At 39.3% G+C, this 27,645-nt stretch overlaps 1 protein-coding gene across 9 annotated transcripts in view; it reads left to right on the forward strand.

The window, feature by feature from the left end:
* Positions 1-1,228: 1,228 nt before the first annotated feature.
* Positions 1,229-27,645, forward strand: part of kif1b (kinesin family member 1B) — an 83,076-nt gene continuing 56,659 nt past the window's right edge. For 7 of the 9 annotated variants that reach the window (XM_017487413.3, XM_053686550.1, XM_017487416.3 and 4 more), the window contains exons 1-6: positions 1,229-1,525; positions 3,335-3,492; positions 25,238-25,314; positions 25,520-25,699; positions 25,931-25,996; positions 27,290-27,468. In XM_017487413.3, coding sequence (XP_017342902.1) covers positions 3,387-3,492; positions 25,238-25,314; positions 25,520-25,699; positions 25,931-25,996; positions 27,290-27,468 — 608 coding nt within the window. In that variant the 5' untranslated portion in view covers positions 1,229-1,525; positions 3,335-3,386. The remainder of the gene's footprint in view (positions 1,526-3,334; positions 3,493-25,237; positions 25,315-25,519; positions 25,700-25,930; positions 25,997-27,289; positions 27,469-27,645) is intronic. The other 2 variants (XM_017487420.3, XM_053686552.1) reach the window with 2 other exon arrangements.

Consider the following 27,645-nt stretch of genomic DNA (forward strand, 5'->3'; position numbering starts at 1 on the left):
GTGAGTGACAGTTCTGTGGGTGGGTTTGAGCTGCCAGGAAGGATATAGTAATTAATATAATCACTCTTTACAACCGTGGTGAGCAGAAAAAACATCTCAGTATGTACAAAATATCACACCTTTAGGAGGTTGGGCTTTGACAGCAGAAGACCACATCAGGTTCCACTCCTGTAAGCCAAGAATAGGAATCTGAGGTTATCATGGGCACAAAGTGAGTTGTTGGAAATCACCTGGTCTTTTTCTTGTCTTTAGTGGTCCAATTTGGGCAAGTCTGTGCCCACGATAGCCTCAGATTCTTGTTCTTGGCAGACGGGAGTGGAACCTGATGTGGTCTTCTGCTGTTGTAGTCCATCTACCTCAAAGTTTGATGTGTTGTGCTTTCTGAGATGCTTTTCTGCTCACCACAGTTGTAAAGAGTGCTCATTTGAGTTACTATAGACTTCCTATCAGATCAGAGCAGTCTGATCATTCTCTTCTGATCTCTCTCATCAACAAGGTGTTTCAGACTGCGAATCCTCCGCACACAGGATGTTTTTTGTGTATCGCACAAATCTGTGTAAACTCTAGAGACTGTTGTGTGTGAATATCCCAGAAGATCAGCAATCTATGAACTACTCAAACCAGCCCATCTCTTACCAACAACACATTTCTCCCTATTCTGATGTGTGATGTGAACATTAACTGAAACTCTTGACCTGTATCTCCATGATGTTACGCATTGTACTGATTGGCTGATTGGATAACTGCATAAATGAGCAGTTGTACAGGTGTTCCTTTTAAAGTGGACAGTGAGTGTATATCCTCTGATATTAACATGCATGCGTTGTTTGCTTATTATGAAGAGTTAACAGACAAATGTAGCTATCATGGCAAAAAACTGAGCTGTAGAACATTTCTCATAATGTAGGCGTTACAAAACTGTGACAAATTGTAGAACTATATAACCCACTCTTCCTTAAATTAAATCATTGACGGCAGAAGCTTTAAACGAGTCTTCAAATGAAACATCTAGGGCTTTTTCTTCCCATCTCCCAGAAGGCGTCCTTCCGCCTCTAGGCAGCGCACTTCCCATGCAGGACAAGTAAGGCGTCCTGCAGTATTGCGTCACAGCCGCCCCACCCACTCTCACAACTTCTTATTACTCGTTGGCTGATTCACGGATTCCTCAACGGCACTCTAATGCTATTCGTTGCTGAAGCTGTCACTCAAAATACCGACGGGGCGGTTGACGTCATCGTTTCAGTAAATCAAGGCATTCGAGCATAATCTCAAATTAGCTAGCGGAGCGATTTTTTCCCCCGGTACCAGCATCCATCCATCCATCCATCCATCTAACCATCCATCATAGAAGACTAAATACGGTAACGCACCTGAGCAGAGGAAGAAAACACTGCGATCATGGATGTATATAGGGTTATGAAGTGTTTGTGTGTCGGTTTACTCTGATCATCGCTGCCTGACGTTGGTGGACGTCAATACAGTTTGTTTTTCTGGAGTGATTTCAGATTTGGAGTGGAGTATCAAGGTAAGATGCATGTAATGAAATAAAATATATACAAAAGAGATACAATATGTCTACACTGTTATCTGTTGACTTGCTAAAACGGTAATTATATCTATATCTATGCCTGTACTGTTTTAATATACAGTTTGTTTCATATATATATATATATATATATATATATATATATATATATATATATGTATATGTATGTGTGTGTGTGTGTGTGAAGAATTAGGCTACCAAATTTCATAGTTATAAACTCTAATTCTAGGGTGTGTGTATGTATGTATGGATAAGGAATATACAGAATAATGTCTCTGAGGTAGAGAGTTGCAGTGTATGCGCAAAGTCGCCGCATCCAACCGAGCGTGAATATAATTAATAAGTCCACTTTATTATTACACCTGACTTTATCATTGTAAACAATGCAGCAGTAATGTCCCTGAAATGTTCAACCTAAAGCTACATCTCATGAGGCTGTTACATTAAATAGCTACAACACTTGGTAGTTCATGTACATTGTATCTTTTGCTGCTAAACACATCCATGCAGTGCAAAAGTCACTATCTTTTCTCTTTTATAATCATTGCGTTTCGCTCAGACGTGTTTTGAAGTGGTTTAAGGCTACACTGTAACACTCCTGCCTTGATGTACACTGTTAGAAGAGGCTACTTTTTGTTGTCTGCGGCCCAGCGGCCGGATTTCATGGGCGTATGCCTCAGAAATAAAAGACTCCAAGGGCATCGGTGTTGGACAAGCATGCACATTTTAATTCCTGATATACACCTCTATCCACTCTGAACTCAAATAGCTTATCTTATTATGCTTGAGACTCATAAGTGGAAATGTTATGTAGAATGTTATTTTACACTGGACCGACTGAAAGGACGTTGTCTAGTATTTTCTTCAATAGTCATTTGGATTTGTAGACTACCTTAATGCGTCTGAACAAACCGTTCATCCTAAATATAGCATATAAGATACAATGAAGGCAAGTCATGTGGTAAGTAGTGAGCTGAGCAGGGGAAGTGGACCCATCCCTGCTGCAGTTTACCGGCAGCCATGTTTGGGGCGGCTGTGAGGGGAAACCATCTAACAGCGCAGATCAGTCGTGTGGTTAAAGGGCCCAATTACAAATGGCTTCCTAATGAACATGTAGTGCACTAGATATGGCGGAGAAGACAACATTGTATACGCACTGCGTAGTGCTTTTGTAGAGGGAGTAGAGAGCTGTTCGAGATACAGCATGTCCCTTTAGTGTAACTATTTGATTTATTTAACTCCTGACAACTTCACTAAGATTAGTTTTTATCAAATTGACTGTCTTTATATGCGTTATATTTTTAAAATTATTATTATTAATATATACATTTTATTTAATCCCAGCAATTACATGTTGTTATTAGTAGTGGTATTAGTATTGCTTCTACTAGCACTACTACTGTTAGCTTGGTAGCATCAGCTACTGTTTTTATATATATATATATATATATATATATATATATATATATATATATATATATATATATATATATATATATATATATATATATATATATATATATATATTCATTCCAGCAGTTTAGATGTTAATCTTCTGGGCCTGGTGTCAGATATTACTTTGAACGTAATAATGCCCAGCTAGCTGTCTAGAAACAGTGCTTTCAGATTACCCAATCTTTTTACACCTTGGCCTTTGAGATATCTTTGATCCCATAACATCCCCCATTTAACACTGATAAGTTGAGATGAAATTCTGTAGGTTTTCACTGTTTTACAAAGGTTTTCCAATCAGCATTTTTATTTCGGTTCATTTTTCCCTCCGTACAGGACTTAATTCAGCATTGCATTGTGACAAAACACAGAGTTGAAGCATCCAACCATGTCTGGAGCCTCTGTGAAAGTGGCGGTCAGGGTGCGTCCCTTCAACTCAAGGGAGACCAGCAAAGAATCCAAATGCATTATTCAGATGCAAGGCAACTCTACCAGTAAGTATCCCTGGAAATTTCTCTGATCCCTTGGCGATATCATGTTCCTCGTCCTTGAAGCGGTATGCTGACAATGTTTTGTGTGACTGATGACATTCTGTCACATGCCTCTGGCACTGGGTTATATGAGTAAAGGTTTATGCTAGGATTCAGGGTGAAAAGCCAGTCAGATCAGTAACATGTCAGCCCTAATGGAAAAAGTAATGGCAAAGAAGATAAAAGAAAATAAAAATGCTTTGATGTGTATCCCCATTTTCAAAGACAAGAAGAGTTTCCGTCAGAAACTTGGGTTGGTTAGGCCAGAGACAGTGATATGCAGTGAACTGACGAAAGGAAATGAGTAGGTCTTATCGTTCGTCAGTGTGTTATCTTGGTGAAGAGTCCGACATGGATGAAGAATTATAAAAGCCACGAGGGAGTGTTTTGGGATGATTTAGATATTTTAGAGGTTTTGGTTCCAGATGATTTCAAATTGGACCAAGTTAAGCTTAAACTGTAGGCACACTAGCTTGGTAACAAAATTTGTTTTTTTTAAGGAGGCTTAATGACTTGTATTCAGAAATCAGATCCAACTAACGATTGGATCCTAATGAATATTTGGGTAAGCTGTTTATTGGGTGTAAGTGGTTTTTTATTTTTTGTGTCATTAATCCAATTTGTGTAAGACCTGTGTGACCACAAAAATCTAATCTTATCAAATGAGCAATTCTATCTAACTAAATATTCTATCTAGTTCTAGATCAGATGCATCTAATGCGTCCATCTGAATGTAATAAAATGGTCAGATTTTTTTCTCACTTACATCAGACATTTACTGTATGTGCATTTCGCTGTCGTCATCCAGGGTCAGCTGGCTAATTTGAGGAAAGAAAGCAGGATTTCGTGGGATGGATTCAAAAACAGCAAAAGCTATGTGCCCTAATCACGAACAGCTGATTTGTTGTCAGCTGACTTCCAGTGCAAATAATCTTTGCAGTCAAGAGCGGTTCTGCTAGTTTGTTCACTTTGCTTCTGCAGTGATACCCTATCTTGCAAATTACATTTTGTTGTTGTTGTTGTTGTTTTCTATGGCTCCTGTGGATCTTGCATGCTATTGATCAAAGATGCGCACATGTAGGTTGCTTTACAGGCAGAGATCTGTTCACATTAAAGATAAACGCGGATCACTTACAAGCAGGAATGCTGACCATCAAGCAAGAAAATCATATCTGAGCCAAAATCAATTGAGTAATAAATTTTGTAATGTGAATGTCACCTTAAGTGTATTTTAGTGTTGGAACGACCTGGGTATGACTGGTTGGGATTTAAACAGCAAACCATTGTTCACCATATTAAACCATATTAAAATGAAGGCTGTGCTATTTTGAGAGTATTTGTACATTCATTCAAAAACACCCTCAGTTCTACCCTATAGGCATAGATGCCACCATGTATCACATATACTATGTATAGTGGATTTATAGCCATCATTTCATAATGAACATCCGAAGTCTCTTGACTGGTTAGTTTGAAAACAACATTGTATACATTCACACCACCTCAGGATCCTGGTGTCATGTGAATCGCATGATCTCACAGGTGTGAATCACACAGTGTGTAAATAGCGGGGACTTTCCCATCATCCAGTAGAAACGATAAGCCCTTTGAATGAGCGGTGAAATTTCATGATCTTCTGTGTTAAACTTTCAGTCTTATAAAACTGTATAAAATATGGTGTTGTGCGATGGAGGATTATCACTGTTGCTTCTCACCTCTGAGGTTGGGGCTTCGAATCCCACCTCTGCCCTGTGTGCGCAGAGTTTACATGTTCTCCCCGTGCTTTGGGCTTTCCTCCGGGTACTCCAGTTTCTTCCACCAGTCCAAATGCGTTGTAGGCTGTTTATTGGCATTTACAAATTGTCTCTAGTGTGCGTTTGTGTGACTGTATGTGCGATTGTGCTGTTTGATGGGTTGGCATCCCGTCCAGGGTGTCCCCTGCCTTGTGCCCCGAGTTCCCTGGGATAGGCTCCGGGCTCAGTTGCGTAGAATAAGCAGTATGATTGATTGATGATTGGATGGTATTGTGCTGACTAGCATACTTCTGTCTAATTACTTCATGCTATGTATTAACACCCATTACAATTTCCTCATACACTATATTAAGCAAAAATTTTGAAGGAAATCATGTTTCACACTATTCCATGGCTGAAGGTTGAACACGACTCTTCTGAGCTTGATGATCCTCAGGTGTGGCTCTGTGAAGTGATCTCGGTTTTAACAGAACCGGATTTAAAGCGTCAGAGTATTTAAAAACCTGATTGGGTGTGAGGTGGCTTTGAGTTGTGGTTTACATTTTTTGCTAAAGAGGAGGTAAAGTGAAGATCTGCAGCATTTGTATGCCTGCCACCTCCAAAGAGGAGCCTTTAGCAGAAGATATGCTGAGCATGTTGTACTAACATGACAGCACAGAGAACTGCCCACATGATCTACTGTTTACCCTTAATTGTTTGCCTTGGACTAGCTGTGCTAATAACATTGTCTGACTGTTTCGAGGGGGTTGTTTACTTTGACTTCCTGAATAGGTCTTTAATTGTTTCGTTTTTTTTTGTTTGTGTGTGTGTTGTAAAACCACCCTGGTGAGCAAAAGTATGTGAGTTTAAATCCCAGGACTGCTGGTTAACACTCTTGGCTCTGATTTTATTAGTTTGTTTGGTCTCCAATTCCTTGTAAATGCAGATTTTTGGTGTGAGTTTTACTCTAATGCCAGAAGAACAACCAGCCATTTTGAGCAACACTGTGATTGACTAGATGTCAACTAGTTTCTTGTTTAGTGGATGAAAATGAAAGGTTTTGTAGTTGGAGAACTGATTGCTTTCAGATCACTGTTTTTTTTTAGCTTTCATGTCCATCTATCATAGTGAGAGAAGTGACGTATTTTCAGCACGTGAAGGCAACTTACCTATTTACTCAGCCGTTTTATTACACCTCTGATACCAAGAGATGGAGGGAAAATAGAAAATGGAGGGTTTCTTTTGGTCTTGGTTTTCACTAGAACAGCAAAATATCAGTCCGCCCTCCTTTCCTCCATTAACTCCACGGTATTACAGGCCATTTGGATTTCCTAGAATAAAATGTAATTACTGCACATGGAGGAGTAAAGAGGAGGCTTTGTACTGGGTATGACGGAGTATTTGGTAAATGAGAACTCAGTGATGGAAAAGGTGTACCACATTACTGAATACAGTCCTCAGCCGAGAAGGCGCATCTGTCCTAGTCACCGTCACGCTCCAGAGCAGAACTGATTACTCATTCCTAATGAGAACAGAATAATCTGCTTCCAGTGGCTGTCATTCATATCTGTCGTTACTTATTGGGTAATACATTGTAGAATGTACATATGCAGTTCTGTACACAATAATGTACAACTTTACCTCGGTCTGATGCGCTGTATGTTACGGTGGTAATGATGTCATCAGTGTTCCCTGCTCTTTTCAGGGAGGCGAACCTAATTCACGCTCAAAAAGTTGCCAGGTAATGTCCTGGACAAATTTCCATAGTCATTTAGTCATCATGCTCATTTCCATATAAAAACATGTTACATGAAGGAGGAAGATTTAGGGAAGAATAGAATACAACACAGTTTTATCATAATGGAGAATAATTAAGCAATATCACACGGATAGATTACCAGCACACATTTGAAGATCATTAAGGGATCATGTGAAACATATATGAAGTGGATTACTTTAAGATTCATTTGCCATGGATTTGGCTAGAACATAAATCTGAAATTGATTTTTAAAGGGGAATTGTATTTCTATAACAACTATATAATCCTCAGATGGGAAAAAACTTTTAAAAAGCTGCCACATGTACTTTTTAGACAGTCCCTTAATGATTCACTGTTTTGTGTGAAGCATGGATAACATTTCTTTTACCCATTTTTGACCCCTCTCTTCTGCTTTTACCTTCTAGTGATTTCCAATCAGATTGTTGCAGTTTGTTTTTACATTGACTTCACTTAATCTGTCCAAATGTAAGCTAAATATTTGGTAAAGGTTAAGGCAGTTTTAGTTGATCAGTAAATATGAGAGATTGTGACATTGGGCTCATGGGAATGGCCAGTGCACACTGAGAGAGGCAGACAGAGAAACGAGAGGAGATCATTTTAATAATAATAAACTTTTTATTTTGTTATTGAGAGACAGATGTACAGGAGAGTGAAGAGGGCTTGGATTTGACATGGCTTCAGCACCTAGTGATTGACCTGATTAGGAGCCTAATCCGTGTGCTTGCCTGAGGTCATCCCTCTGATTCCTCCGACTGACCTTCTCCGGTGATGAATCCATGAGTCACTGTTATCACCATGCACGTTAATAGAGTTGTTACAAAAGAGTAAATGACTCACACACTGCAGAACGTGATTTTAGAAATACTGAATTATGGGATGAGGTCAGTTAGGGCTTTTAAAGTGTCAAAAGAAGTCAAATTATTATTACAGATATGTTCTTTTTTCTAAAATGACAGTTTGGAGTTTTATTATTTCTTATCGTTCAATGTGTAATTTTTTTTCCTATGATCATCTTTATGGAACAACAGAGAAGACTGAAATGATATATAAACACAAATGATTCAAAGTAAAAGGTTCGCTCTGTTCAATAGTCAAATAAGCGTATTTAGTATGAAAATAAAACGAGATACGTTCAGTGATTCAAATGTTCAAAATCAAATATATGGAAAACAAAGATTTGTTGTGTAATATAATTGAACAGTTATTATAATAGTATTTAATTGTGCACTGAATTTAATAGTAATTAATTGGTAATTAATTGAATAATCATTTACTATTGTATTAATTTAATGTAATATTCTTAATAATTGTGTAATTCAATAATAAAAATATGTTTAGTAAACTTTTTTAATAAAAGGTTTTTAGTGGTTCTTACAATGTGTTTTTGTACATTGTATCAAACATATTTAGCTAAAAAAAAATATGGCTTGGCCGTTTTTTTAAAAATTGTTTTAAATCATCTGTTACACTTAATGACATTTTCAGAAGGAAAGAAAGAAAGATGGCCTTTATTGTCACTTATACAAGTCCAGTACAGTGAAATTATTTTCTCTGCATATCCCAACTTGTTAGGAAGTTGTGTTCAGAGCACAGGGTCAACCATGAGCAGGGAGAATTATGGGTCTTGTACATGGGCTCAAAAGCAGCCATCTAAATCCTTAACTGCTGAGTCACCGTTGCAAGTTGGCTGAATTTTGTGATCTGATTCATTTTTGATGTTTTTTTTTCTTGGATAAGAATGTTGGAATTATACTGGAAATGTTTAATATTACGACGTTAGATTAAAATTTATTACTTTTTTCAAAATGCTTTGTAAACATATTGTGCATAAGCGAGGATAATTGTTTGTCTGTCATATTGTTGAAATTATAGGGAATTAATATACGAGTTCATTAAATAAGCCCTAATAATTACCCACAATCCTGAGGAGACATGTCTGTCCTGGCTACTGTCACGCTCCACAAAATCTGCTCCCAGTGGTGACAGTCACACTGGAAATATGAATTGTCTGTTGGATACTACGTTTATAATTGAAAACGAATCGATATGAGACTTGTTACAGCGGGTTACAAAACACAGGCTCATTCGTCTGATCATTTTTTTTGCCTTCGATTGTCAGTAATGGATATTCTGAAACATTTTTAGTCCATTTGTCTGGATCTTTGCTTTAGATTGGACAGTCTGTCTTCCCATTGGGTGTCAGGTTGAATTTCAAACTAGCAAATCATTAGCTAGATAAACGGTATATGGAAAAATCATAGTAAATTGTGTAAATATTCTAGCTAGAGGATACAGATGAGGGTCACTTAAGCAGTGTTGCATGAGTGCAGTTATACTGAATATCTGCATGGCTGTGATTGGGCCATAAATGGTAAATGGTCTGCACTTATATAGCGCTTTTATCCAAAGCGCTTTACACTGTGTCTCATTCATCCATTCACACACACACACACACTCACACACCAATGGTAGCAGAACTGCCATGCAAGGCGCTAACTTGCCATCGGGAGCAACTTGGGGTTCGGAGTCTTGCCCAAGGACACATCGGCATGTGGGGTCATGTGGGCCGGGAATCAAACCGCCAACCCTACGATTAGTGGACAACCCGCTATACCACCTGAGCCACAGCCGCCCAGGGAGAGGGAACACTACTAGTCATTAAGGCATCAACCAGCATGGATCTTGAAATTTGAAGGATCTTGAGAGATTCTGTATGGAGGAATGGTCTCCAATCCCTTGACATGTATTCTCCAACCGCTTCAGGCATTATAAGAGAAGACTCCGAGCTGTTATCTTGGCAAATTGAGGTAGCACAAAGTATTGACTAAAAGGGTGCCTATAATTGTTGCACACCTAGTTGCTCATATTTACCAAGGGTGGCAATATTAGTGGAGGGCACTGTACATAAAGGGGTTGCACACAGTCATGAGATCGGTGTGAGATCGGTGGGTTTTTATTACCCGTACCGTGATGCAACCGTAGTGAAGATTTATTCTTCACACTGTAGCTCTGTCCAGGTTGCGTAGCTGTTATTGTGTTGTTGCTCATCGTTGCACAATGCTAGAAACAATCATGATTGTTTCTCTCTTGGTCCCGTCATACACGTACAGTACAGCAACGTATTAGTCATCTGTGTGCATAAGCTTTAAAATAGAATAAATATAAGCACTGTATACTGATGCAGGAGTAAAGCTCGCCTGATCTCTTGAACATGAAAAAAAGCTAAGGCATGGACAAATCTTAAATTTATTAGCTAGCTGTAGGGCTGGGCGATATTCAACTCGATATTATACCGATATAATTGCAAATTAAATGGTGCTGAATGGATATCATTGATTTGACTTTTTTTTTTTTTTACTTCTTTGTCTTTATTAGCATTAAAGAAAAATTTAGTCAAACTCAGTTTTGCATTTGTTTTGTTTATTTTACTACTGTTTTGCAGACAGCTTGTTAGCTAAATTATATATCGTGATACGCATCGTGTATTGTAGAAATGTCCTCAAGTATCGTGATATGAAGTTTCTGTCATATCGTCCAACCTTAGCTAGCTCACAGCTAATGTGCTTGATTGCTCAGTCTAATGGTTTGGTGACTAGTCTAAATGGTGAAAATGTAACATTATAATGTATAGCAAGGTAGTTAGCTAGGCATGTTCATTAGTACAGACTAAGGGAAACAAAAGAGTATATTTTTATTAACGTTTCTAATCATCATAATTGTACCCTCGACAAAAACCCAGCAAGTTGTTTGCCAACTTTTCAGCTGTATGATTTGGTGTTTGGTCCTGATGTTGCACATTAATTATTCTATTTAAGTCTGGGTAGTGTCGTTATTTTCGCTGCGAGTTATACAACAGCTTTGCGCTTCACTTTGTTTTGTCAGTGTTTCCTAGTTTCCTGTTCCTAAAACACCTTGCATCTTGGCCGATGTCTGTAGGGCAGAAAGGTGCTGGGATTTAAAACGTCATGCTAAAGTTACAACGCCAAGGAGTGTCGGACCGCAGTGGAAAAAAAAAAACTTATTTAACATGCGGTAGGTTTATTTCTTCTCATTCTGGTTTTTGAATCTGCTTGACTGGCAGGCAGTTACAGATTAAATAATAAAACCTGGACATGAAATCTGCTCGTCCTCTGCTAAGACGTGCTAAAGTCAGCGCTCTTGCTGGTTATTACCAACACGAGACCTGCTTGAATTGTGTTGTGTGGGATTTTATTTTTATTTTTTGTCTTTCTGGCAGTCTGGAGACTTAAATTTACAACCCTTCCTGGCACTGACCAGATTCCGTTGTAAAGAATTTATTGTCCATTTTCTGCTGCGTTGTCTCTAATTAACGACAGTCGAGTGATCCCAGGCCTGTGATCTCAATCATGCATTGTAATGTCTAATTACTAGCATAGTGACAGTGGGTGGACCGTGGCACAGTGATGAGAGAAGCAGAGAAGCACATGCTATGTGCATGTGAGTGTACATCCTGTGCTTATGCTCTGGAATTGTGGGATTTTTCTCGTTCTGTGTAAACCCAAGGTTTAGACAGGAATAAAGTAGGGCACAAACGCAGCAGCTTTTCACCTGACTTATTTTAGCTTTACATCATGCAGCAGATGTCACACTGGAAGGCACTGTATTCGCATTTAGGGTGTAATGTGTATATATTGTATACATGAAACCATAAAATGATGTAAAAAGCTTAGGGGATGTTCTTAGGAACATATGCATGCTACATATTTACTGTGACCCTGTTAAATAAGTAAATTATTAAAGATATAGTTTTATTTGAGCTTGATTTACATATGGCTTTAAAGGGGGAGGGGTTAGAGGAAGATTTGTTCTTGGAGGGAAAATAGTGAAATTATTGCATTTATTTATTTATATATTTATTTATTGATCCCCCCCCCACCAATTGGTTTGAAAGAAAGAAAGTTAGGCTTCTTGCATGGTAGTTTGTTGCTTTCACTCCATGCCTCTTCATGTATTTTGGAAGATAACGGTGCCTGTTGACTCGACAACTAAACAACAAATCTCTTATAAATTATGTAAAAATGTTAAGTGAAAAAATGAGCTCGTCAGTGATGATTCGTACACTTTTATTATTATGATTTTTTTTGGGACTGCCATCTACATTTAAACTTCTTACTCTACAGTAATACATTTTCGAAATCCAACACAGATCGAATCAGAATGATGTCATGTGTCTTCTCTTCAGTTTATGTCTCCAAGCAGCTTAATAAACATAATGGATCAAGTGTTTTCACATTCAGAGCGCTGTAGTTTGAAGGAAGCTTGTTACCTAAGAGCGCTCTCTCTCTCTCTCTCTCTCTCTCTCTCTCTCTCTCTCTCTCTCTCTCTCTCTCTCTCTCTCTCTGTCTCACCCTCTCTGATTTTGTGCGCTCTGCACTCGGAACTGAATAGGACAGTATGTGTAGTCCTCTGTAGTCCAGGCACGGTCAGTTGTGGCCACTGCTCTTATTCAGACTCTATTACTCCTGCAAATGCAAAGCAGAACCTGGAAACAAGGGACACAAGCAAAACAACCTGATTGTCCTATTAAAAGGGCTTTTTAGTAAAGTGTACCTGTGGACAAACCAAGACCACCTCATCGTTGTGATTCTGCCATCACTGCTGCAGTCAAACGCCAAGTTTTTTGTCTAATGTATGGGAAATTAGTTTGATTGAAGCCCATAATCTTCAAGTGCTAATCTTTTCAATCCATCATACTCGTTTCAGTAACTTTTAATGAGAAGAAATTTTTCGTACTTAAGCACACCAATATCTTTATTTTGCTGTTATCGCAGTGTGTACTTATTTCACATTTTTCTTGTGACTTTTTGCTTTTCTGTCTGGTGTTGCTTCACTGTGCTATTTATTTATTTATTTATTTATTTATTTAAAATCAACCACCTCAAAAGATGTCAGTGCATTGTCAGTCTATCTAGTATAGAGAAAATATCCATCATGTCACCAGATATTCTCCATTTCAGTAAAGTATCAGCTTTCTGTTCACACATAATTTCCTTGGAATTATATTACTGTAGGTCTCGTACTAGTCATTTTCCCACCAATCATCTGCAGACTTTGACCCTGGCTTGCGTTTACACTTAACCCTGTTCAATCCTGTTCGATCGTGATAAATTCCCAGTTAAAAGTGCATCCTGACTTGATACAGGAATAAGATGTACGGTATATAGACAGAACTTGGCTCTTGGATGGTTCCTCAAAGGTTCTTTGGACAGTTAACCGTTCTACTTGAAATCTTCTGTTGTCAGGTTCAACGTAGAACTTTTCAGGAGAGACAAACTAAGGTATCATTTAGGATGGCGTGTTGTAGATGTAGAGTTTATCATATTTTCAATGTTATATGTGTTGGTGTTTATTAAAACCCTTTGCTGATCACTTCACGTGACGTGATTAAATATTATCCTGCAGTGTTCATCTGTTGGATTATTTCAGTGCACTGTATTTCATGTTATGTTTAAAAAAAAAAAAAAAAAGCTCTAGCTGCCCCTGAGCCCCTGCTGATTTTTTGTGGAGCAAATGGGAGGGGTAATGGGCGACAAACTCTGCCAAAGGGTAAAGAATAAAGGCTTTCCAGCACAAAGAAACTTCTCTCCCCCCGCCCCCCCTTTTTAAAAAAAACCCAACTCATCTGCTCTTTATGTCTGCCCCAGTCTTTCGTCCTCTCCCTGTGGCAGGCTTTGGGATTTAACCCTCTCACATTTCAGTCATTTTGGCTCAGTGTCTTTAATCTTCTGTGAAATTGAGAGGGATCTTGAGCATCATGCCATATATTCATTGCAGTTATTTGGAAGGGCATCAAATGAAATAATGTACAAACAGATGTCTGTTTTTCCTTCGTCAATGTATATTTAGCAGCTAATCCGTGTTTAATAGACTATTCTCTAGACCTTTTCCTTTGACCCAGTGTTCTATTTGGAGCCTAGCATGCAGGACCTTTTGATGCTCACCCTCTAGAGGTTATAACTCTCTCATGTATTGTTTCTGTACACAATAAATGTGCGTACACAAGGCATGGGAATATTTCAGTCTCCTATGTTCCAATTCGATTTCAATTTAGGGAGGAATGATGCGATTATAGAAAGATCGTTGATTTATCTCTGTTCTGTTTGTTCTTATACCTGTTCCTTAAGTGTTCTGTATCCCAACATGATGGTCAATAACAGTAAGTTACCAAGTTACCTCGATACAGGTATGATATCTAGAACAAAAAAAAAAATAGTGTTGGAGATTTAATTGCTTCCAGGAAACTGATTAATTTTTTTTTGATGAGTCATACTGTATTGATTTTGAGTTTGTCCAATTAAATGCTCTCTAGAATGTATATGTCCCGCCCCTGGGGGCAGGTCTTGCTCTACAGTTGCTGCTGGATGTGTGTTTGGCTTTTTCCACCAATCCCTTTGGTTGAAATAAACATGGAATTTATGTAAGTTTGAGGTTATGTTACAAGCACTTTTCGGAGAAGCATAATATCAACTTTGGGCTGTGCCATAATGGCACTACCTGGCGCTAATCAAGAACGCGATTCTGTCTTCATGCTCGATCCTCCTTTATTACTTTTTTTCGCTCACTCGAATCCTGGTGATGACCCTGCAGCTCTCCATCACCACCGGCCCTTCTGATGGTAGATCTCGGCTCAAGCATTCGCGAAAAAGACACACAGCATCTCGACATCTGGTATGCTGTCCTCGTTACAGTGGACGGGCGTGAGTGAAATCAACAGTGAGAAATACTCCAAAGCTCTCACTGAGCTTTTAAGCATTCTCCATATTAGTTAGTTCAGTAAGCAACTGTCAGGCTTGTTTAGATTTGATGGTAGTATGGTGTACCTCCAATGCTACTGGCTGTTCTGTAAAATCACGTCTATCAAGCCATTTCATGGCGACTTTAAAGAATAAATCCTGTACCTTCCCTCCAGAGTGTACAGCTTTTGCTTCAACCTGTGAAACATTAAGTGAAAGCTCAAAACTTGTAATTGCCCTGGTAATTCGCTTTGCCCTTTCTGAATTATCTGGAAGCTTTAAAACTTGCTTGAGGGTTCTCTGTTCAGCTTGAACAGCAGAAAACCCCAGGTCGAAACGCATCAATGTGGACAAAATCATCTTCTTCCTCTTCTTCTAATTCATATTATTCTTATTTTTATGCTTCTGACCCTTCCTTATTCTGATCTTTCTTTTTCTTCTTCTTAAATCTTGTTATTCTTCTTAAATCTTAGTATTCTTTGTATTCTTCTTCTTATTATTCTTCTTATTCCTACATGACTTGCTTCATGTTGTATTTGAACGGTTTTTTGAACTGTATTGTGGCATTTCATTGGAAATTTCATTTCTTTAAGTTTTTAATGGAAATCTGTGCATCGATGTAGAATCGTTTGAAGAGAGAATCGATATCCATCAAAAATCCTTTTTTTCTTTTCTTCTACAAACACATGGTCTCACGATCTGCTGTTCAGAACCTCTGAAGGCCATTGGGCCACCTGCTTCAGTGTCATTTCCTCCTCATGCTGAGTGTGTGTGTGTGTGTGTGTGTGTGTGTGTGTGTGTGTGTGTGTGTACAGCAGTGAGCACACACTGATATCCCTCTAGGGATCCTCCTCATGCCTCTTTTGACAAAGGTGAGAAGTGTAGGATACGCAGTGGTTTCTGATGCACTGGGGTGAGGTGTGTAAAAACAGACTTGGCATATCAAAGCTTTAGAACAGAAATATCTTGCTCTGTAATAAGATTCGTGGAAGCTGCTAATATGACATTCAATCTTCAACCATCTGTAGGGTCTAAGAGCAGGATGTGCTGCCTAGTCAGCTGCCTTCCAGAAACATCAGCAACCATCTGGAGGGCTGAGATTTAAACCTGCAGTTATTAGCTAGCTAAGGCAAGTGGAAGCTATCGTGTGCTGTCTAGTCCCATGATTTGATTGCCTGGAAACTGTGCTATGAAGAGCTAGTTTACTAGTTAAGGGCATTAATACTGACTAGTGTATGCAACATCGTGTTTGCGCCTTCAACATATGTTAGCATTTTGGCCAACATTTCAGCTATGAGATTTGGAGTTCTGTCACTACAAGTAAAAACATTATTTTAGTCTGGCTAGGATCTGTATTTACTCTCTAAGTTTAAGTGTGAGGTGTTTGTTGTGCTAGCAAGAGAGTTATATGACCGCCTCGTGACGAAATAGTCTTGAGCTCCATACAAGCGTTTTAATCCGCCTAGTAATAATCATTGCGTGGGATTCGAAAGTGCGGTCCGCAGTTAAGCTATAGCATCGAGACTGCATCAACATAAAGCGCGTTGAGTTTAAACATAGCTACATACCAAATAAAAATGTTTACTGTGTGAAAGTCAACAAATAAGGATCTCCCCCGCCATTTTCCCCCTAGTTGTTCAACCTGCTTTAAATAGACAACTACCCATTTAAAAAAAAAAAAATACACAAAACACACACACAAAAAAATACAAATATCCCCGACTTAAATAAAACTAATCTATCTCTCCACCCCCGTAAACTTTTGCATTGTTTGTCATTGTTTAAAAAACCCCAAAACAAAACAAAAAAACCTTTAGTGTAGGGCTGGGTGATATATTGCTGTAATAGTAATAATAATAATAATAATAATAATAATAATAATAATAAATCTTTTTACATGACACACTTTTCTGAGATATCATTGTGATGGTGATGTATTAAAAAAAATATTTTAGTAATTACATATTAAATGGTACTGAAGAATCCACTTTCATTACAGATGCTTGGCCATGCGTTTGATTTTTATCTGGTCTAGGACTGATTTTAAAAGCAGTATTTGGATCAGATAAATTCGTTTTTTGAAACTTCTCGTGAATTCAGCAAGATCTGAGTGCAGAAATGTGCCCATTCCTTCCTGTCAGGATTTGTCAGCATGCGGGGCACCCACCATCTGCTGCTGTATAAATAGGACATGCAATGTTGGCCTCTCTCTCTTTCCCAGAGGTTTCAAACTCAACGATACTCTCATCTATAGCTCAAGAGCTTAACCTTCTCACACAATACCTTTGTTTTGAATCTGCACCTTCTGACTTTATTAGGAGATATGGTCCTCTTAAAAAAACAGTATAAAACCTTAAACAAGGGAATACAATGGCAAGAAGAGTAGTACTTCTCAAAGTATCTTAAGTGTTCAGGTTCTATGGTTTGTTTATGTGTAGATATATACATATCATTCTTGCCTGCTTATCGTACGTAACCATGTCTATGTGGAAGCATCCTTCTGGTCTAAATAAGGGTGCAGACCCCGTACAGGCTTGTCATAACAGATTACCTAATGCATTGTGCAGGCCTCATTGTAGACTGGCCCACTGCATTGTTCTCCAGATTTCCTGTTTCTCATTGTCTTTTTGTTCAGCAACGTAAAAGCTACGTGAGCTGCATGCCGAAGCCTGACTGGAGACCAAACCCACGGTCAGCGTTCCGACTCAAAGATAGGACCCTGTTTAAAATGCTGTTGAGACAAATACAAATGTGCCTGTGAAAAGACACTCCTGCGTTAATGCTAGGCTTTATAAGCACGTTCATGCAGTTTGCAGACGAATAACGAAAATGAAAGTAAGGTGGTTGTCACACAGGGTACGTTTGCTGCGGTCGTTCCGCAGCGTCGGTCTGGTTTCAGACGCACTTGATTCTATCGAACCCAGACCATCTTACGTCATCACAAATGCACATGGAGAACACAATGCGACTCACCATATTTTTTATTTATTTATTTTTTAAAATTGTTTTGGTGCTATTATGCTCAGCAGATATTATACGCAGCAGTGAACCTCTTTCAGTGTCCCACGAAATCCACACGAAATTGTGGAAACTAATGATGTCGTCATCGGCTAAAACACACGCACAGGTTACTTTACTCCCTGAAGAAGTGCAGACCCGAGTACGAGTTGCGTTCACATTGACGGGAATCGCGGCTAAGTTCCAGTGCAGCCTAATTCAGACCACCTCCTACCGGCAGTCTCGGGTTCGGTACCGCGGTGCGCTTCCCGGTCCACATGACAGCTTTCACATTACCAATTATTCCATGCAAACCTATACCACTTTACCATGGTGATGAAACCACTAAACTCTGATTATGATATGGACCATCATAAAACTATGATCTCACTAGTAATGACTATTCATTACACTTTTGCTGCTTTTCAATAAGCGCCATCTACTCTCAGGGAGTGAATTTGCACTTGCGTTCAGCCGGTTGCCCGCGTTTAACGCGTGGGTGTGAATACAAAAAGAACGCGTCCAAAAATGGACCGTTTAACGTGCTGTGAAGAACGTCCTGGTGTGAACAGACCTTAATACACTAAACCTGCACTTATACATTTATATTGTCATATTTACATGTTTTGTTACAAAGCTGTTCGTATGCAGTAAAGTACAATATATTGTACAGTTATTTCTTATAATAGCAAGACGTGCTACCATTATGCTGTTATTAAAGTTGTGTTCCCAGACAAGGTCATGCAGCAAAACTGCATCGGTGGTGAGAAAAACGTTATTAACACCTCATCTTTTCACCTTGAAAACGTATCTTCTCAAAATGTTCTCCGTCATCGGGGTTTGGAGCTGAGCTAAGCTAAAACTGGTTATTAAGCCTGCCCTCTCTAAAGCAGAAAATACCCATGTTTCTGTTTCCATGTACGGTTTGATGGTGGCGTTATCGTCATCTAGCCTGAGGTCGGTGAGTGCAGCAGGACCCGTTTTATGTGTGTATTTGTGTGTGCAGCAAGAATGAGCTCCCTCATTTAGCTTTCCACTTTAAGATCAGTCCCGCTGGATGGATGCCTGTAGATGCCAGAGCACGTGTAAATCTTGAGTGGTGTTAATTTGTTTTCCAATCCATGTTAAACATCTGCTCACTGCGCTTCCAAGTCTATATTCGAACCCGGGTGCTTTCAGATAGCTTTGGGGAAACTAGGCAGTGAATCTGTTAAAGTTTTCCATCAGACATGGCTGCTACTCTAGGATGATGTAGCACTGAAAACGCAATGAATGATGCTATATTATCTCTGACCCTAGATTTTTACCCATCCCAAAGCTGCTTGATGGTTTGTTTGGTTGATGGTTGATATTTATTTATTTATTTATTTATTTATTTATTATCCCAGCCCAAAGCTACTTCCTGTTCTTCTTTTCCACATAACTGCTTGGCTGGCTGGTAAAACTAGCTCTTGTTAAAAGTCCCTCCTGCCCCTCCTGTCTCTCCTGCCTTCATTTCGTGCTGGGATGAAAGCAGACGAGCTCGTTATCTTGCGCCTCGTTGCACCTAAAAACCTCACCCGGGTCTCCTCAGCACAGCACGGGGCGGTTGGGTTAATTGCACCAGAATATGTGTTCGAGTGTGTATAGGTGCTTGTGACTGTCTATAAAGTTCTGTTCACTTTTCCACTACATGGTGCTGGGAAACAGGGAGTCTTTGGACATAAATCAGCCCACACGTCTACCAGTTTAAAAACAAAACCTTTACGTAATCAGATGGAGTATGGAGTATACTAATCCACTATGGAATTAAATTTGTGCCAGAAGTATTGAACGTAACTTTTCAAGAAATGAACATAAATATACAGTGAGATGAAATGAAGTAAGCAGCATTCTTTAACAGTTTTCTATGCTTCGTTTTCGTTAATCACGGGTTATGAATGCGCTGAGTTTTCGTTTACATGCGGAGTGCATGTTTATGTTCGCCATTCTTGCACAAAACTTGCGTGTGGGTGGGGCTTAACAGCGATTTACTCTCATTGGCTAGTGAGATTTGATTCGACAGCTACCTGACCAGGAAGTAGAGACTTCAGTGTTGTGAATTTTGGAGAGCGCTCTGGATGTGGTTCTCTGTATGGTTGTAGTGTTTGTGGCTTGTAGTTGAAATGACTTACTTAATTAGTCACTATATTAGTTTGTAATTATTATTTGAGGTTTTTCAAACCTCAAAGCTCTCAGGAGCGGCACGGAACGTCGTCGATATCGCCATCCTCCTCCTCCTCCTCCTCCTCCTCCTCCTCAGCTGGACACTCGAACTGTCAATCCAAATCTTACTAGCCAATGAGAGTAAATCACTGTTAAGCTTGCCCACACGAGAGTTTTGTGCCAGGATGGTGAACATAAACGTGCGGCGCGTATTCATAAACCCTGATCAGTGAAAAGGAAACTTAGAAAACGGTTAACAAAGAACGCTGTTTATTTGAAGACCGTATTACGATTTTCGCCACTATGGTGAATTTGATAGGTTTTACCGTTTGAGAACATATTTTACTCTCTCGGGGAGATTTTTATTTTCCACTATCATCTGATATTCCTGTACAGCTGTAGTGAAAATTCAGGTTGGCATTGTGTTTACTGACTCCGCTAAAAACTCCATATAAGGAAAATGGATTTTCACGAATACCACTTTCCTGCATAAACACTCTTGCAGAGGATTTACACAGTATGTTTGTTTGTATCCAGGTTGAGGCTCAATATCTGTTGCTGAAAGTGCTACAAATAAAATTCTCAAATTCTCCAGCATCTTTATGACCTGAAGAATGTGACTTTGAGGAGATCATGGCCAGATTTAATTTCTTTCAGCTGGTTTTCCTGAATGTTTTCCTGATTCCCAAAAAGGTTTGTTAGCATTAGCAATGTGTCTAATGCTCATATTTGGTTTGGTCGTGGATTGCCAGAAAAGAAAAAAATGGTTTTAATGAATAATTATCTTATAATGGCAGAATAACTTGAGCTACACAAGATGTCGTCATGGCAACAAAATGATGTTGCCTGTAAGCACCTAACGTCATTGATTCTTTATTCCAGAAAAGCAGCATTTACTTGCTCAGACCAGACTGAATTTGCCAACATTTTTGCAATGGAGAGGGGAAAAAAAAGGGTTATGCACGACTTTTTTTTTTTTTTTTTTTCTTCTTGCTACAAGAATCGTCAACATGGAGGATCTGACTTCTGCAGGTCTGCATGTGTGTGTATGCACAGTTGGCAGGACAAGTGGGCAGCATGAATATGAATCATCATGTGACTATGAACTGATGTCATTTACTTGAATTGGAGTTGAGGACAGTATAGCATAAATGATATGCTCAGTTTTACATTTACATAGCAATGAGCTCGGGCTGTAGGCAGCTTTAATGGCTTGTTTTTTGAAAGTTAAAGTACCATTAACGTCCTCTTTTGCTCCTGTGTTAATATTGTGCTGCAGGTCCGTAGTTAAGATGTTCGCTTCACACTAATCGTGACCTGCATGAACATGGCAGGCTTGCGGAAGCATTGCATTTCTATATCAGTAATGACCTTGCGCTCAATCAACGCAGTCCATTAACGGTGCGGTTCATTTTACCATGATCACCTTAGGCTCGTTTCACAGTGCCAGGGAGACTCATGGTCTGCACTCTTTCATACATGGTGTCCAGCTGTACACGGTGCACTTTTAAGCAGCTTAATGTCAAAGCCACAAATCCTAATGCTTCCATTATGAGCCCTTAAGGAATTGTCTGGAAATTTTCAGTACAAAGAGTACTATTGTTTGAAATACGGATAAACTTGTTTATAAAAACGATTATTTCATTTCAAACTTTAAAAATAAAAGGAAGTTATGGCTGTTCCATCAGAAACGAACATAAAACTGTGAATGTAAACTGCTGATTCGCAGAGTGCCTTGTGGCGGTTGTCTTGGTAACCCCCTACCTGTTGCCATGGTTCGCAAGGACTGACGAAGACTAAATACGAAAGTAACTGCGTGTACAATCTGTGCAATCTGAATGGATTTCAATGGACATTCATTTAAGTTATTCAACAAGACGCATCTTCTTTTGATTAGGTGTGTGTGTGTGTGTGTGTGTGTGTGTGTGTGTGTGTGTGTGTGTGTGTGTGTGTTGAAACTCCGTGACTGGCCGAAAGCAGATGGAGAGAGGGAATGAGTGGGATGAGGCGTCGTGAGTGAGCATGAATCTCCTCCACCTTCCCTCCCTCTGCGCTCTTTAAAATGAAAAAGCAAGGATTGGCACAGTAAGGGGAACTCCAGTGGAGGGCCAGCCTGCAAAATGGGCTCTTCTCCAGTGACCTAGTATGTAACAACCCCCCTAGTTACCCCACCCCCCAAACACACACACACAGTCTGAGTGCAGTTGTCATTTATAGTCTCTCTGGGCTTTGTTCCTGGAAAAAAACCTCAGGTCAGAGGTGAGATCGCTCCTAATTTATCCCCACCTTCATGACCTGATGCCCTAAAAGGTGCCCTGCTTCATCCTCTCGACCTCATGTGCACTGTGGGGGGGGGGGCTGAGAACGTGAACATGAACTCCAGCCTGCTCGCGTCTGTACCTGTACGACCCCTCACACTTCAGCAGTCAGGCACGCCGCGCTCACGTTCCCAGAGGAAAAACCTTCACTCAGACACCAGATACCACAGCTTGCTTTTCTCATCGATACGGTCATGTGACCTGTTAAGAGATAGAGCACTGAGCCAATCCGCCACTACTCTCACGCGTTCTCTCTGCGCTGCATTATTGATGTGTGTAGAGAGATTAAGCGGTACAAACAGCAGAAGTGCAGTGAAGCCTCCTCAGCAAAAGTGCAGTGCCTTTGATGCCTAATTAGACAGCTGACCTATTAGACATGCACCAGTATTAAAATTTCATATATGCCAAACCATATATCATTTATCATTTATCATCACATCAATCTGCGTGAATATCCTTCCATATTATAATAAAAACTAAAAAAGTAAGAGCTGTTTGTGAAAATGAATAATACCAATTTGGTTCGACTTGAATGAGGTTTTAATTTCCTTTTACATCACTCTCAGCTGTCAATTTTTAAAAAAATATCTTAATATCGCAAGTCATTACAAACAACAACAACATGAAATTTGTTTTTAAGTAGAATGCGAACTTTAAATAAAGTCATTTCATTTTTTTTTGTCACTTTAATAGGAACACCTGTTCACCTGCACATCATGCAGATCCAGGTCAAGAACTTCAGTTAAAGTGTTCCTAATAAAGTGGACGAAGAGTGTATGTTGTACCGTCACTGTGATCATTTCATGTCCACAATAATATTTCTCTTCACATCCCATAATACTTAGGATAAATCCTTAAAACAACCCAAACCTCAGTTTGGTTAGCAGCTATTCCAAATCACTTCAATTTATATCAATTTTCACTGTAGCTGAATTTATTTATTTATTTATTTATTTATTTATTTATTTAACTATTTAAATAAATGTAATTTGAGTTATTTTATATCAGATAACCAGCATAAATTGGGTGTTACCTATTGTATTGGAACTACATGAAACAGATATAATGATACTGTCTGATGTGTGGTGTTTATTTATTTATTTATTTATTTATTGTTATTTTTTGTGTACTGTTCCACCCTTAGTATCCATGCCTGTGCTCTCTGCTTCCTCCGTAAGGACATGTTCAACACTTGAAACTACATTCTCATAAATTTCCCCTGCCTCAAAGCTGATGAGGTGGTGATCCTGGCACTGACCCCTAACCGAAACCCAGGCTGTGTGTGTTGCTCTTCTGTTTGGGCCGTTGCTAGGTCACTTCAAATTCATCAGTCTCGCCTTCTTTTTTTTTTTCTTTTTTTTTTTTTCCAGCCTTGCCTTGGCTGCAACCCCCCAGCCCACCCCTCCAAAACAAAGTGTCGGGGCCATCCGTTTGGAACTTCAACATGCCTTTAACAAGCTGTGACTCAGGCAGTCACGGGGACTTCAACAGCAGCTGGCCCCCTTTACGACTATAAATATCCTACAGTATATTCCTGAGGCACGGCCTTGTTACGAGGCTTATCCCAATGCAGCAATGCATGTAGGGACAGAGAGCAGGCCCGGTTTTCCAAACTCGCTAAATACCAGACATGGTTGCGCATTCCTGTTTATTAAGACAGCGATGCAACAAGAGAGACGGATGGGTCGGTGTGTGTGTTGGGCGGGAGGAAGGAATGTGTGGATTGAGGAGTGGAGGTGGGCAGTGGGGAATGAGATGAGGGGAAAATCTATGCAACACAGCTGAGAGAGAGAGCGAGAGAACATGAAGGATACCTGATGTTGCCACACACACAGCTGAAGTGCTAAACATGTGGTGACTAAACAGTCTCATTTAGGAAATTACAACAGGTTTCCAAAAGCAGCTGTTTTGTCTGAGGTCCCCTGCCCTTTTGTGTTAAACCTGAATAGAAAGTGCTTAGGTGATGAACATTCTCAGTATCTGTGAAGTCGCATGTGTCACCCTGGCTTTCACTTCCTCTGTAGATTTGCTTATTTGCACACCATATGGTTTGCCTACTGAATGTTTCAATGCACAACAAAAGAGAAGTGAAACATGATTCCTGGTTTAAAATATTCTTTTTCGAAGAGTAAAACACCCTGACTTTTACTATGGAGAAGAAAATACTTGTTTCTCAAATGCATTTTATATTCAGTTAGGACACGCGAATGTTCCATTCAGTTTGAATGGGGAAACAAATGTGGAAAATAAAGTATGGCAAAAAATGTCCTGCGTTTATGTACAGCTTTATTTTTTTCTTTCTATGTCAAATAGCCTTAATTTAGTATTAGGAAATGTGTTTTGATATACTTACATTAGATGACAAATAGAATGCAGAGTATTCAAGTATGAATTCTTTATTTGTTTGTTTGTTTGTTTGTTTGTTTGGCCATAAATATTCAGTGTAAATAATCAATCAGTGAAATTCATTCTTTCTGTCCTAATGGAAGCATGTTAAACTTGGAGTTTGCACAGTAGATTCATTAAGAGTCATTTCCTAATTGGAACTCTGAATCAAAATCAGTTTGAATTGTGAGATTCTCACTCGTACTGATCAAATATCATTTTAATGCTGGTTAACCTACACATTTTCGTTTATATTTCGATAAACATGTTTATTCCATCTGTTTCCTTGAGTTTGTTACTTCTGAGTTCAAGATCCAGCGACATGAATGCTATAGTCTATAGAATCACCGAGTCGAATCGTAAAATTGTTAATAGTTTACGTAGGGACACAATTTACCAGATTTATAGGCGTAATAGATAAGACAAAGATCACACGAGGTTTTTGTGCCATTTGTAGCTCGTCTCTGAGAAAATGGGTTCAGTGAACAGCGCACTATGTGAAGATAAATGTTTCTTTACACTGTGCTAATGGTTTCTTTCTTTCTTCTTTTTTCCAGTTATATTGAATCCCAAAAACCCAAAAGAAGCACCAAAGTCCTTCAGCTTTGACCATTCATACTGGTCACACACCACGGTAATGTCGCTTTCTTTTCTCTTTTCATGAATTTCTCCGTTCTCTTTCCTCTCCATCTCTTATAGGGATTTGAGTGATGCTCACTTTTGTAAAAAAAACAACAACAACAAAAAACCTGCTGTGCAGACTATAAGAGCAATTAATCTTCATCTTTCACAGTACAATTCAAGCTAATGTGAGCTTTTTTCTCTCTCTCTCGTTATAGCCGGAAGACCCCTCCTTTGCATCCCAGAGTCAGGTGTACAATGACATCGGGAAGGAGATGCTGCAGCACGCCTTTGAAGGCTACAATGTTTGCATCTTTGCTTATGGCCAGACTGGTGCTGGCAAGTCCTACACGATGATGGGAAAGCAGGAAGAAGGACAGGAAGGCATCATCCCTCAGGTTCATATGAATTATCTTCTTTCCAAGCATAATGATGAAGGGAGGGAAAAGGACAGCAGAGGTGAATGAGTCAGGTTTATCTGAGCAGCAAGCATAGCTTGAAGACATTAAGGGATTAAGCTCTCTGTCTCGAGCGTCTAGCAGTGGTTTGAGTTATTTGTGTGCTTTATCGATCAGTCTCTCCACGCTGCCTAATGCACCATTTTCATCCCTCCTCCTCTCCCCTTGCAGCTCTGTGAAGAACTCTTTGAGAAAATCAATGACAACAACAACGAGGATATCTCTTATTCAGTGGAGGTGAGTAGCACACATATCCTGCAGACATTCCCAAAATCACCTTCCCACCTGACTCTCAGCAGAGAAAAAAAGAGCCCATGCTAGGAAAATCCCAGTTCTGTTTTGAGAAATAAATCTACAGCAGTAAAATGGACTGGTATCACATTCAGAGTAAATTCCTTCCTTGCTCCTAGTGTTCCCAGGATAGACTCCAGATCCACCATGAGCCTGTCTAGGATCACTGAAGATGAATGAAAGAATGAATAAGCAAAGAAAGGAGAAAATGAAAGGGGGAAATATAAAATATTGTATCACTCCAAAAATAAATGCTGTTTCATTTAGACCAAATTTTAGCACATTGTCTCATGTAGGCAATAATTCCCATAATTCTGTTCACCGAACCAAAGTTTCATGAACGTGTCAACAAACGTGGTGAACCACATGTTCAATCCAGGAAAAACTGGCCATGTCTGTCATTTGTCAGATTTAAAAAAAAAAAAAAAAAAAAAAAAAAAAAAAAAAAAAAGGATCTATATCATACACTGCAGTAATACAAATATCAAAACTCAACATAAATCTGTTTATTTCTCTGTTTTGTATGTTCGAGGTCACTACGTCATCTGGAAATGTTATTATTTAAAACGTTTTTTTCTATATTCCGAATGAGGAAAAAAAAATCTGTTACTAGACAACGTGCATTCATGAAATTTCTTCATTCCTGTCCCTAATTAGACCAATATTTTAGATTTTATTGCATCCACATTGGATAAGATTGAAGTTCATTGACCTTCTCCTACTTAACCCTTTCTCACAGTATGCTGGCAAATCGAGTTATGTGACATTTTTAATCAGTATAAACAAATGAATTATTGTATTACTGCAAATCTGTTATAAGTGTAGTCAGGACACTGTTGGGTTTCTGTGTGTAGAGTAGCGTGACACTGTGTTTAGCTGCTGTTGATCAGGGCGATGGGAAAGGGGAGGCCCCTTTCCCAGCCCCCTGCGGTGAGCCCCCTGCTGGGCAAACAAGTCACACCTCTCCACAATAACATTGGTACAGAGCTTTTTTGAAAGTGAAACACCATATACAACTGCCACAATAAAACTATATAACATTTAAACCCTGTAGGCTAGGTAATAAATAAATAAATAAATAAATAAATAAATAAATAAATAAATAAACAACTGCAAATTCTTACGTCCCTGAGTGTCTACTTTCATATGAGCCATTAACCACTGGAATGGAAATTCCATTTTTTGGCCTCTGGTAAAATGAAAGATCTTCAAAATCGTTACATCTTTGTCTATATGTAGGTGGCATACATGGAAATTTACTGTGAGCGAGTGAGGGACTTGCTGAACCCCAAGAACAAAGGGAACCTACGTGTAAGGGAGCATCCTCTGCTCGGGCCATACGTCGAAGACCTGTCCAAATTGGCTGTTACCTCTTATACGGACATCGCTGACCTCATGGATGCTGGTAACAAGGCCAGGTGAGAACAGCAGCACTGCTGCGAAACAATTCCCAGTTCGATTTCCTTGAGACAACGAAACTTCAGCGTGGTTGATCAAAGGTGTCTGGGAGTATTTCTCAGTGATTCTGACGTCTCGTTAGTGTGGGCAGTATACAGGAAAGCGTTATGTTTGCTATAAATAGCAATTCTCGAGCG

This window comes from Ictalurus punctatus, chromosome 15 (assembly GCF_001660625.3).
Source record: "Ictalurus punctatus breed USDA103 chromosome 15, Coco_2.0, whole genome shotgun sequence".
NCBI classification, from domain to species: Eukaryota; Metazoa; Chordata; class Actinopteri; order Siluriformes; family Ictaluridae; genus Ictalurus; species Ictalurus punctatus.